The sequence below is a fragment of the Ranitomeya variabilis genome, chromosome 3, assembly GCF_051348905.1.
Source record: "Ranitomeya variabilis isolate aRanVar5 chromosome 3, aRanVar5.hap1, whole genome shotgun sequence".
NCBI classification, from domain to species: Eukaryota; Metazoa; Chordata; class Amphibia; order Anura; family Dendrobatidae; genus Ranitomeya; species Ranitomeya variabilis.
In genome coordinates, this window is record NC_135234.1 from 716,843,302 (window position 1) to 716,856,374 (window position 13,073).

The following is a 13,073-nucleotide window of genomic DNA, read 5'->3' on the forward strand; positions in this document are numbered from 1 at the left end:
AAATAAAAATCAAATGTAACACCCAAGTTCAATTGTTCTTTGGGAATCTCTTTTAGTGTCGCGGCGATCTGAGAATCACGTTTTACAGGCTTAATAAATTATATCACGTTCTGTAAACTGTAAAATTTTTATTGTACCCCCAGGCCAGCATTGTTGGCTGCAGCTTTTATGACAGGTTTTGGGTAGACAGAATATAGTGAATTTGCAGAGATTTCTCAAATTGTAGAACAAGTTAAGATCATTAATAGGGAAAACAATACCGGTGATTTTCTGGTATGTCTGCAGCTTCTTGTTACTTACAGTGTAATGGATAAACCAATAGGCTGCAATGGTGGAACATGGAGGGGTTTGGAAAAGTAGCCCCTTGTGTATATTACCTTTTTCATATTTTGGGCAATGGGCCATTTTCTGTGTTTGAACCAAGTGGGATAAGCGATATTGGTAATCCTCCTCTCTACTCCCCTCTTATCTCCTCTTCCCACAATCGTATACAAGATTTCTCCCGTGCTTCCCCCCTACTCTGGAACCCTCTACCACAACATATCAGACTCTTGCCTACCATCCAAACCTTCAAAAAGAACCTGAAGACCTACCTACCTCTTCTGACAAGCCTACAACCTGCAGTAACCACCGATCGACCAAATCACTGCACGACCAGCTCTATCCTCACCTACTGTATCCTCACCCATCCCTTGTAGACTGTGAGCCCTCGCGGGCAGGGTCCTCTCTCCTCCTGTACCATTTGTGACTTGTATTGTTCAAGATTATTGTACTTGTTTTTATTATGTACACCCCTCCTCACATGTAAAGCACCATGGAATAAATGGCGCTATAATAATAAATAATAATAATCCTCCAGTAGTAAGGTGGGGCGTTCATGGCTGTTCTAAGAATCATAGAGCCATATTTCTATTACAGTACCACTATACCTAAATCCTTGGAAATATGTTTTCATTGAACTGTATAAGACTTCTCGCAACTTTATGGTATCCTATATTAACTGGATCCCTATTCTGTCATTGGGACCAGAGAGTGACCAAACCTGCCATAAATTAGCACTGATAAAGGGAGCAGACCAACAACCCTTCTTCATACAACCACATAACTGAATATCTGTATTCAGACTGATATCCATCTTCTGAATTGTATCAGGTTTTTTTCTGTATGTACCTTTTAATAAGTTAAAAAGCGATAAGTAATGCCAACCTCTAGGCGCTTCGTGTGCTGTCAAATGGTCACTTCCTGACTTCATGCATTTAGGGGAGATATGGTATAATAGTGTTGAATACAACATGTGTCCTACTCCTTATAAAAAGAAAAGACTAATAAATACAGTATAATCCCATAGCAAGCTACAGTGAGTATGGAAGAGTTCAGACCCCTTTACATTTTTCACTGTGTTTCATTGCAGCCATTTGGTAAATTCAAAAAAGTTATTTTTTTTCTCATTAATGTACACTCTGCACCCCATCTTGACTAAAAAAAACAAATGTAGAAATTTTTGCAAATTTATTAAAAAAGAAAAACTGAAATATCACATGGTCATAAGTATTCATCCCCTTTGCTCAGTATTTGGTAGAAGCCCCTTTTGAGCTAGTACAGCCATGAATCTTCTTGGGAATGATGCAACAAGTTTTTCACACCCGGATTTGGGGGATCCTCTGCCATTCTTCCTGGCAGATCCTCTCCAGTTCCGTCAGGTTGGATGGTGAACGTTGGTGGACAGCCATTTTCAGGTCTCTCCAGAGATGCTCAATTGGGTTCAGGTCGGGGCTCTGGCTGGGCCAGTCAAGGATGGTCACAGAGTTGTTCTGAAGCCACCCCTTTGTTATTTTAGCTTTGTGATTAGGGTCATTGTCTTGTTGGGAGGTGAACCTTCGGCCAAGTCTGTGGTCCAGAGCACTCTGGAAGAGGTTTTCATCCAGGATATCGCTTTCCTTCAATGGCAACCAGTCGGCCTGTCCCTGCAGCTGAAAAACACCCCCATAGCATGATGCTGCCACCACCATGTTTCACTGTTGGGATTTTATTGAGCAGGTGAAGAGCAGTGCCTGGTTTTCTCCACACATACGGCTTAGAATTATCACCAAAAAGATCTATCTTCGTCTCATCAGACCAGAGAATCTTATTTCTCATAGTCTGGGAGTCCTTCATGTGTTTTTTTTAGCAAACTCTATGCAGGCTTTCATATGTCTTGCACAGAAGAGAGACTTCCGTCAGGCCACTCTGCCATAAAGGCCCGACTGGTGGGGGGCTGCAGTGATAGTTGACTTTATGGAACTTTCTCCCATCTCCCTACTTCATCTCTGGAGCTCAGCCACAGTGATCTTGGGGTTCTTCTTTACCTCTCTCACCAAGGCTCTTCTCCCATGATTGCTCAGCTTGGCTGGACAGCCAGGTCTAGCAAGACTTCTGGTGGTCCCAAACTTCTTCCATTTAATGATTATGGAGGCCACTTTGGAACCTTGAGTACTGCAGAAATTCTTTTGTAACCTTGGCCAGATCTGTGCCTTGCCACAATTCTATCTCTGAGCTCATTGGCCAGTTCCTTTGACCATCATTTGGTCTGACATGCACTGTGAGCTATGAGGTCTTATATAGAAAGGTGTGTGCCTTTCCAAATCAAGTCCTATCAGTTTAATTAAACACAGCTGGACTCCAATGAAGGAGTAGAACCATCTCAAGGAAGATCACAAGGAAATGGACAGCATGTGACTTAAATATGAGTATCTGAGCAAAGGGTCTGAATACTTATCACCATGTGATATTTCAGTTTTTCTTTTTTAATAAATATGCAAAAATTTCTACATTTCTGGGGGTTTTTCAGTCAAGATGGGGTGCAGAGTGTACATTAATTAAAAAAAAATGAACTTTTTTGAATTTGCCAAATGGTTGCAGAGAAACAAAGAGTGACAAATTTAAAGGGGTCTGAATACTTTCCGTACCCACTGTATAGGCTTACTTGGACTTAAATATCCCATTCACAGGAACTTCACAGTTACTGGACTTATGCGACCACAATAAGGAGTTTATATTACAGCGGTATTCTCAAGTTATAAAGAAAAATTTTAATTTGTTAGACAGCAGGAAAATAAGCAAGTGTTCAAACTGACTTGCTTTTTTAGCAGCTGTCATTCTCCTGCAGTAAGAGCTTATGTCTTTCATAGTGCACAGCTCATTGCCATGGAGCTGTTCCTCCAGATCCTGTCCAAGAGTGTGTAGTAATTACATTCTAGAAGATGAGTTAATTCTTAATATTCCAGTCAGCTCTCTCCAGCTTATTGATTTTTATACAGCAGTTAGAAAAAATATTAACAACAGTTATTTGCTCAACTCCCTCTCATTCTTATCTTCTGAAGAGCTACTGTTATAACTCTTGATCTTGAAAAATCACCGGCTTATAGCTTTCACTACTGGTCTACTAATCTCGAAACTCTTCTCTTGCTGTCCAGAGCTATGTCTTTGCAATGATAGCAGTGCAGACTCCAAAACTAACCACTGATGCCTGAATGTGTTATAGCAGAACTTTTTCTGAGCTTTACAATTCTATTATTCACCAGAGCTGTCACTGAATTAGGAGAACCTGCCATGCCAGAAACCAGGAAGTAAAGAGACTGCATAGCTCTGTTCTGCTTAAGACTAGCGACAACTTCAGAAAACCACTTTACGTGATACTGATGCATGCGCAATATCTCTCCATTAGGTGTCTTTTGAGCTAATGGAAACAATGAAAAACTGCATTTAGTAAACCCACAAGGCAAGTGCATGTCCAGAACTCCATTAATAGTACTAACTAAAGTCACAGGAGTGACGGGCAGCTTGGAACCTTTGTTATAGTGTTTGTGGCGACCCAAAAGTGGGTGGGTAATAAATATCCTTCTTGGGACAACCTCTAAGTTTGAAAAGGTTATAGCTGGAAGGTTATAGGATATACAGTATGCAAGAAAGCAAAGAAGGCAAAAACTGACTATCCCTTTCTTAAAACCAAAATAGTTTGTTCCTTAAGTGATAACAGTCTATTCTAGGTGACCTCCATATATCTCAACCAAATCAGTTTGTGCAAATCGATTCACAGAACTCAGTCCATCAGCCACGTCAGTAATCTGTGGCTGCTTGATGGGAGCCCTGAGAACCATCTCCAACCTCTTGTATAGGGGGGGCTATAAGTGACAAAAAGAAAGCATTTAGAGAATTAAAGGAAGTAGGTAGTGAGGAGGCATTAAATAAATAAAAAAAATTAAATAAATTCTGTAAAAAGCAAATCAAGGCAGCAAAAATTGAGACAGAGAGACTCATTGCCAGAGAGAGTAAAAATAATCCCAAAATATTATTTAACTACATAAATAGTAAGAAACTAAACAATGAAAGTGTTGGCCCCCTTAAAAATAGTCTGGGTGAAATGGTGGATGAGGATGAGGAAAAAGCCAATATGCTAAATGACTTTTTTTCATCAGTATTTACAAAAGAAAATCCCATGGCAGACAATATGATCAGTGATAAAAATTCCCCATTAACTGTCACCTGCTTAACCCAGCAGGAAGTACGGCGGCGTCTAAAAATCACTAAAATTGACAAATCTCCAGGCCCGGATGGGATACACCCCCGAGTACCGCAGGAATTAAGTACAGTCATTGATAGACCATTATTTTTAATCTTTAAAGACTCCATAATAACTGGGTCTGTACCACAGGACTGGCGTATAGCAAATGTGGTGCCAATATTCAAAAAGGGGACAAAAACTGAACTCGGAAATTATAGGCCAGTAAGCTTAACCTCTACTGTGGGTAAAATCCTGGAGGGCATTCTAAGGGATGCTATACTGGAGTATCTGAAGAGGAATAACCTCATGACCCAGTATCAGCACGGGTTTACTACGGACCGTTCATGTCAGACTAATTTGATCAGCATCTATGAAGAGGTAAGTTCCAGACTGGACCAAGGGAATGCAGTGGTCATAGTGTATATGGACTTTTCAAAAGCTTCTGATACGGTGCCACACAAAAGGTTGATACATAAAATGAGAATAATGGGGATAGGGGAAAATATGTTTAAGTGGGTTGAGAGCTGGCTCAGGGATAGGAAACAAAGGTTGGTTATTAATGGAGCACACTCGGACTGGGTCGCATTTAGCAGTGGAGTACCAAAGGGGTCAGTATTGGGCCCTCTTCTTTTTAACATATTTATTAATGACCTTGTAGGGGGCGTTCAGAGTCGAATTTCAATATTTGCAGATGACACTAAACTCTGCAGGGTAATCAATACAGGGGAGGACAATTTTATATTACAGGATGATTTATGTAAACTAGAAGCTTGGGCTGATAAATGGCAAATGAGCTTTAATGGGGATAAATGTAAGGTCATGCACTTGGGTAGAAGTAATAAGATGTATAACTATGCGCTTATTCTAAAACTCTGGGCAAAACCGTCAATGAAAAAGACCTGGGTGTATGGGTGGATGACAAACTCATATTCAGTGGCCAGTGTCAGGCAGCTGCTACAAAGGCAAATAAAATAATGGGATGCATTAAAAGAGGCATAGATGCTCATGAGGAGAACATAATTCTACCTCTATACAAGTCACTAGTTCGACCACACTTAGAATACTGTGCACAGTTCTGGTCTCCGGTGTATGAGAAAGACATAGCTGAACTAGAGCGAGAGCAGAGAAGAGCAACCAAGGTTATTAGAGGACTGGGGGGTCTGCAATAGCAAGATAGGTTATTACACTTGGGGCTATTTAGTTTGGAAAAATGAAGGCTAAGGGGTGATCTTATATTAATGTATAAATATATGAGGGGACAGTACAAAGACCTTTCTGATGATCTTTTTAATCATAGACCTGAGACAGGGACAAGGGGGCATCCTCTACGTCTGGAGGAAAGAAGGTTTAAGCATAATAACAGACGCAGATTCTTTACTGTAAGAGCAGTGAGACTATGGAACTCTCTGCCGTATGATGTTGTAATGAGTGATTCTTTACTTAAATTTAAGAGGGGACTGGATACCTTTCTGGAAAAGTATAATGTTACAGGGTATATACACTAGATTCCTTGATAGGGCGTTGATCCAGGGAACTAGTCTGATTGCCGTATGTGGAGTCGGGAAGGAATTTTTTTCCCCATGGTGGAGCTTACTCTTTGCAACATGGGTTTTTTTTGCCTTCCTCTGGATCAACATGTTAGGGCATGTTAGGTTAGGCTATGGGTTGAACTACAGTAGATGGACTTAAAGGGAACCTGTCACTCCCCCACGCGTTTTTAACTAAAAGAGCCACCTTGTGCAGCAGTAATGCTGCATTCTGACAAGGTGGCTGTTTTAGTTCTGGGTGCTGTAACTGCCGAAATAATCAGTTTTATAATTTGTCCTAAATATCTTGTCTTCAGTCAAGGAGGCCGGCGTTTCCCCCCTGCTTCAGACGCCACACAGCCGTCACTGAAATCTTCTTGGCCCTGGGCGCCACCTCCGCACCGCTGTTTTGAAATCTGCCGATGCCTGCGCTCTTTTCTCCTGCCTTGAGCAGGCGCTGGCAGATTACAGCACCCAGAACTAAAAGAGCCACCTTGTCAGAATGCAGCATTACTGCTGCACAAGGTGGCTCTTCTAGTTAAAAACGCCTGGGGGGGGTGACAGGTTCCCTTCAAAGTCTTCCTTCAACCTTAATAACTATGTAACTATGTGCGGCTCTAATTAAGCTGGCCTAGGCTAGCGTGTTGTCACATATGCGCCACACCACAATGATGACGACCGGTTAATCAAAAGAAGAGCCACGGATACCATTAGGTATGAGGGGGTTCTCCAGGCTTCGATCAAGCAGCCACAGATTACTGATATTGACGATACTCTGGGTCCTGAAAATCCATTTTCGCCAACTCTAAAAGCCACAGTATCAGGATTGCTTACTGATAATGATGTTCATATTCTACAGTAATGGGTGTAAGTAATATAGGTATAGGGGTTGAAGTTGCTCCCGGGCCCTGGAGCCTAGGGGGGGGGGGGGGGAACAAAAGATGAGAAGACTAATTATATTAACCCCTTAACCACCAGAGGTATTTTAGGTCTTGCATTTTCATTTTTTGCTCCCCTTTTTCCCAGAGTCATGACTTTTTTGGGGGGGGTCATAATGGCCATGTGAAGGCTTGTTTTTTGCAGGACGAGTTGTACTTTTTAACATTGGTTTTAACATATTGTGTACTGGAAAATGGGAAAAATAATTCCAAGTGCGGTGAAATTGCAACAAAAGTGCAATCCCATAGTTGTTTTTTGTAGTTTTTTTTACCATGTTCACTAAATGCTAAAACTGACCTGCCATTATGATTCTGCAGGTCATTACTAGTTCACAGACACCAGACATCTATAGGTTCTTTTTTATTTAAGCGGTGAAAAAAACTTCCAAAGTTTGTAAAAAAAGACAATTGTGCCATTTTCCGATACCCGAAGCGTCTCCATTTTTCATTATCTCAGGTTGGTTGAGGGCTTATTTTTTGCATGCCGAGCTGGCGCTTTTTAATGATACCATTTTGGTGCAGATATGATCTTTTGATCGTCCGCTATTGCATTTTAATGTAATGTTGTGGCTACCAAAAAAATTTAATTTAATTAAATTAATTTAGCAATCGGGTTAATTCTTTTTTTATATTGATAGATTTGGCGATTCTGAACGCGGCGAAACCAAATATGTGTATGTTTGACTTTTTTTATTGTATTATTTTGAAAGGGGGGTGATTTAATTTTTTAAAAATATTAAAAAATTTAAAAAATATAAAACATTTTGTTTTTACTTTTGGCATGCATCAATAGTCTCCAAGTTAGACTAGAAGCTGCCATAGTCCGATCGGCTGTGCTACATACAGGCAACGATCAGATCGCTTGTATGTAGCAGAAATGCTCACTTGCTACGAGCGCTGACGACGGGGAGACGCTCATACTAATCCGGCAGTGACAACCATAGAGGTCTGCTGGAGACCTCTGGTTATCTTGCCAACCCTTTGGTGACCCCTGATCAAGTGACGGCGCGCTTGCTGGAAGCGCAAGTGAAATGCCGCTGTCAGACATTGACAGCGGCATTTAACTAGTTAACAGCCGTGGGTGGATCAAGATTCCAACAGCGGCTGTTGCGGGCAGATGTCAACTGTATATATCAGCTGACGTGCCCGGAAAGGTGCGGGCTCAGCACCAGAGCCCGCACCAAACAGGGGGAGTCCGACATCGGCATACTATTACGCCTGATGTTGGAAAGGGGTTAAAGACCCATGAGAGTTGAGATTTTGGAGATTTTGCATTGAGGCCTGCAAGCATCAAATTCCCCAACTATTCTGATACAGAATTGTATTTTTTTTGTTATTGTTCGTTGACACCGGGCCTAACAGAGTCACTCCCCAAATATACAGGAGGTGAATACTGTGCAGGGTGTGTCTCATCAGGGTCTTCTGTCTCCTTACAGATGCCGTCTTCACCAGCGGACATGTCACTGACTACTTATTTGTCGGAAACATCGTTTACACTGTGAGTATTTTTGTGGTAAAGCAGATGTCCAATACTATTACACGATGTTCTCACTGAATATTTATGCAATCAAGGAAGCAGAACTCACAGTCCAAGCGCAAATACCAAGCTGGTTCTCTAATCCCACACAAGTGTACAATAGTCACGTTTCAGTCAGAACCGTCAGACCTTTCTAAAATTAAAAAAAAAACTACACAAAAGAGGATGTAGGAAATTATGAGAAAAAGAATTGGTGGCTCCAGGTCGGCCCGTTTAACGGACCCTTATGTTGGACCTCTGTAATATTAAAAAGCTACCTCGCTACTTCACTAGCTTTGTTCACACATTGTTTTTTTGCTGCTTTTTTCCTGCAGCCAAAATTTGATCCCTTGGCAGTAAAAAAAGCTGCAGACAAAAAGCAGCTTTTGCTGATTTTTTTTTTGCTGCTTGTTTTGCTGTGCTTTTCAGGATCCCAAATTCAGCTGTGCTTCCCTACAAGCATAAATAATACAAAGTGTTAGAAACTTTTACTACAACCCTGGTGAAAATTACCGTTTTTGTAAACAGTTAAGCAAGTTGAAGATGAAATGATCTCTAAAAGGTCCAAAGTTAAAGATTACACATTTCCTTTGTATTTTAGAAACAATATTCTCTTCAACATATTCATTAATGATCTGGTAGAAGGTTTAGACAGTAAAATATTGATATTTGCAGATGATACAAAACTATGTAAAGCAGTTAATACAAGAGAAGATAGTATTCTGCTACAGATGGATCTGGATAAGTTGGAAACTTGGGCTGAAAGGTGGCAGATGAGGTTTAACAATGATAAATGTAAGGTTATCCACATGGGAAGAAGGAATCAATGTCACCATTACACACTGAACGGGAAACCACTGGGTAAATCTGACATGGAGAAGGACTTGGGGATCCTAGTTAATGATAAACTTACCTGGAGCAGCCAGTGCCAGGCAGCAGCTGCCAAGGCAAACCGGATCATGGGGTGCATTACAAGAGGTCTGGATACACATGATAAGAGCATTATACTGCCTCTGTACAAATCCCTAGTTAGACCGCACATGGAGTGCTGTGTACAGTTTTGGGCACCGGTGCTCAAGAAGGATATAATGGAACTAGAGAGAGTACAAAGGAGGGCAACAAAATTAATAAAGGGGATGGGAGAACTACAATACCCAGATAGATTAGCGAAATTAGGATTATTTAGTCTAGAAAAAAGACGACTGAGGGGCGATCTAATAACCATGTATAAGTATATAAGGGGACAATACAAATATCTCGCTGAGGATCTGTTTATACCAAGGAAGGTGACGGGCACAAGGGGGCATTCTTTGCGTCTGGAGGAGAGAAGGTTTTTCCACCAAAATAGAAGAGGATTCTTTACTGTTAGGGCAGTGAGAATCTGGAATTGCTTGCCTGAGGAGGTGGTGATGGCGAACTCAGTTGAGGGGTTCAAGAGAGGCCTGGATGTCTTCCTGGAGCAGAACAATATTGTATCATACAATTATTAGGTTCTGTAGAAGGATGTAGATCTGGGGATTTATTATGATGGAATATAGGTTGAACTGGATGGACAAATGTCTTTTTTCGGCCTTACTAACTATGTAACTATGTAACTATGTAATATATATATATATTTTCATCTTTTACTTTTTAAAAATTACAAAAAAGAAAATAGGCCTATGCAAAAATATGGGCACCGTTGGAGATTTGTGTGCTCAGATAACTTTGACCAAGGTTTCAGACCTTAATTATCCTTTTATGGTTATGGCTTATTTATTGTCATTGTTAGGAATGGCCAAGTGATGCACATTTCCCAGCTTTATAAAAACCCAGCCTCCTCTAACAAAAAACAGCAGCCATGGGTTCTTCTAAGCAGCTGCCTAGCACTCTGAAAATTAAAATGGTGGAGGCCCACAAAGCTGGAGAAGGCTATAAGAAGACAGCAAAGCGTTTTCAAGTTGCCCTTTCCTCACTTCAAAATGTAATGAAGAAATGGCAGTTAATAGAAATAGTGGAGGTCAAGATAAGGTTTGGGAGACCAAGCAAAATTTCAGTGAGATCTGCTCATAGGATTGCTAGAAAGGCAACTCAGAACCCTTGCATGACTGTAAAAGACCTTAAGAAAAATTTAACAGACCTTGTTAATTGTACTATTGTTCAGAGACCCCTACACAAATATGGCCTTCATGAAAGAGTGATCAGAAGAAACAGCTCCTGGTAGTTTCAGTTTCCTGTTGCGACTATACATCCACTCTGGTCTTCTTCCCATGGCCGAATTGGTGGGGTTGGACATAGTAGCATCTGTAACCTGTTGTGCATGCCTCATCAGTGGTCTGCTGGGTCTGTCTGTATGCCTCCCTGGTTGTGGAGCCCTGGACGGTGTGTGAAAACACCAGTCCCCTGCAGCTCCCTGATTCCACTGGGCTGAGTAGTATCCCACTGATGCCACCATAATGTGGAGACACTGTGGGGTCGTCGGGCACCCTGGTCTTCTAGCCGAGACCGCATGTTCCAGTGATCATCCCGCTGAATGCCCGTTCTCCTTTTAACGTGGGCATAATGCTACTCAGACAACACAGGGTGAGGGTAAAATCGTGTTGCAATGCTTTATTGAACCACAAAACAGGCAGATAACTCGTAGAACAGTCAAAGCAAAATACACCAAGATGGTGCACATTGCAGAGTTTGACCCTTCTGCTAACTCTCCGGGATAATGGTGTTACTTCAGAGCCTCCAGGACCTACTACCCCACCTGTGGCATGTACACAGGGAGGAGGTAACGACAAACGTAGGAAGATGACAGTCCATTTAAATACAAGGCCAGGTGACTGGAGGGTCACAATCTGGCTTAATCTTCCAGGGTCGACTACCCCACCTGTGGCGCACACAAAGTAAGGAGGTAACAACAAGCATAGGAAGATGACAGTCCATTGAGGTACAAGGCCAGTTGACCTGAGGGTCACAACCTGGCTTCTCCGAACTTCTCCATGGAGCCAGGCGACCGGCGGGTGCCAGTCCTGGCTTTCTCCAAACGTATCCATTGTTCAGCGATGGAGCACATCTGTATTTTTCCAACTGGGGCTGAAGTCCCCTAGGTTTTTTCCTGTAGATATTTGTCCCTGAAGAAGCCATGATATATTGGCAGCAGTCCTGTAGCGTCCCCTGGAGGTTTGGATGTCTTGGCAGAATTTCTGGCTGTCTCTCTCTGTCTCTCTACAGAGGCATGCAACCTATTTTTATACTTTACTAGTGTCCTTAATTCAGTATTGACATAAAGGGTAGGAATGGAGATGAGATCAAATAGCATTACTTGATTATTGAATCTATTTGAATAGTTTTTCCTCCTTTGTTATCAAAGTCACCAAACTATCTGGCCTACACAATGCATAATTAGTATATCAATAAACGGCACTGGTCATCAAGAATAAGAGCACAATATGTTATATGAAATGTCAATATTACAGGCTTACACAAGCGATATTCTGTTTTCTTGACCAACACATAAATTCAAAAGTGACCATACAGATAACAATCTATTGTATTCTTCTTGGTTTGCTAAAAGTAGTCATCTTGTTAATTTAGATACAATGCTGTGTGTCCACATATGGGTAAAAAAATGCTGCAAAAATGCAACAAAAATGCTGAAAGAAACGACATGCTGCAGTTTTCAAAAAAGCAGCAGTTTTTCAATTTAGTCAGGAAAAATAAAACAATGTATGTGCATGAGATTTCTGAAATCTCACAGCTTTTGCTGGTACTGTGAAAAGTAGCTTTTAATTAAAAATAAAATGCAGCAAAAGACAACGTGTAAACATAACCCTAAAGGTATTGTCTAGGACTATTATTTGTTTATTTTTTACTATGGCCTAAAAACTAACAGACAGATATTTCTGTTATGATCCTTAGTGGTTGAGGATCACAAATTACTCCAGCTAAGTAACATACATAGGACAAGCTCTAGGGAGGTGGCAAACTGGACTGACCGCAAATCTGAACCTATCCAAACACACTAGAAGTAGCCGGTGAACGTGCCTAAAAATCCTAGACGTCTCGAGCCAGCCTGAGGAACTAACTACCCCTAGAGAGAAAGAAAGACCTCTCTTGCCTCCAGAGAAATAATCCCCAAAGATATAGAAGCCCCCAACATATAATAACGGTGAGGTAAGAGGAAGGCACATACACAGGGGTGAAAACAGATTCAGCAAATGAGGCCCACTAATACTAGATAGCAGAAAATAGTAAAGGGGTCTGTGCGGTCAGTAAAAAACCCTTACAAAATATCCACACTGAGATTTCAAGAACCCCCGCACCAACTAACGGTGTGGGGGGAGAAACTCAGTCCCCTAGAGCAACCAGCAAGCGAGGAAATCACATTTTAGCGAGCTGGACTAAAAACATAGAGAATGCTGATAATCAAAAAATGATCAAACAAAAACTTAGCTTGTCTTGGAGAGACTGGGAGCAAGGTAGTCACAAGGAATCTGAAGAGCACTGAATACATTGAGAGCAGGCAAGGAACTGAGTATCCAGGTGAGCTAAATAGGAAACCAACCAAGGATAACGAACCAGCT

The 13,073-nt window shown here is 41.4% G+C and overlaps 1 protein-coding gene across 3 annotated transcripts in view; it reads left to right on the forward strand.

Annotated features, from left to right (window-relative positions):
• Nucleotides 1-13,073, forward strand: part of ATP8A2 (ATPase phospholipid transporting 8A2) — a 1,034,865-nt gene that overhangs the window by 786,553 nt on the left and 235,239 nt on the right. For all 3 annotated transcript variants that reach the window (XR_013224076.1, XM_077298312.1, XM_077298313.1), the window contains one exon: nt 8,441-8,502. Coding sequence is in view for 2 of the 3 variants with exons in the window: in XM_077298312.1 (XP_077154427.1) it covers nt 8,441-8,502 (62 nt within the window). In the remaining variant the exon portion in view is untranslated. The remainder of the gene's footprint in view (nt 1-8,440; nt 8,503-13,073) is intronic.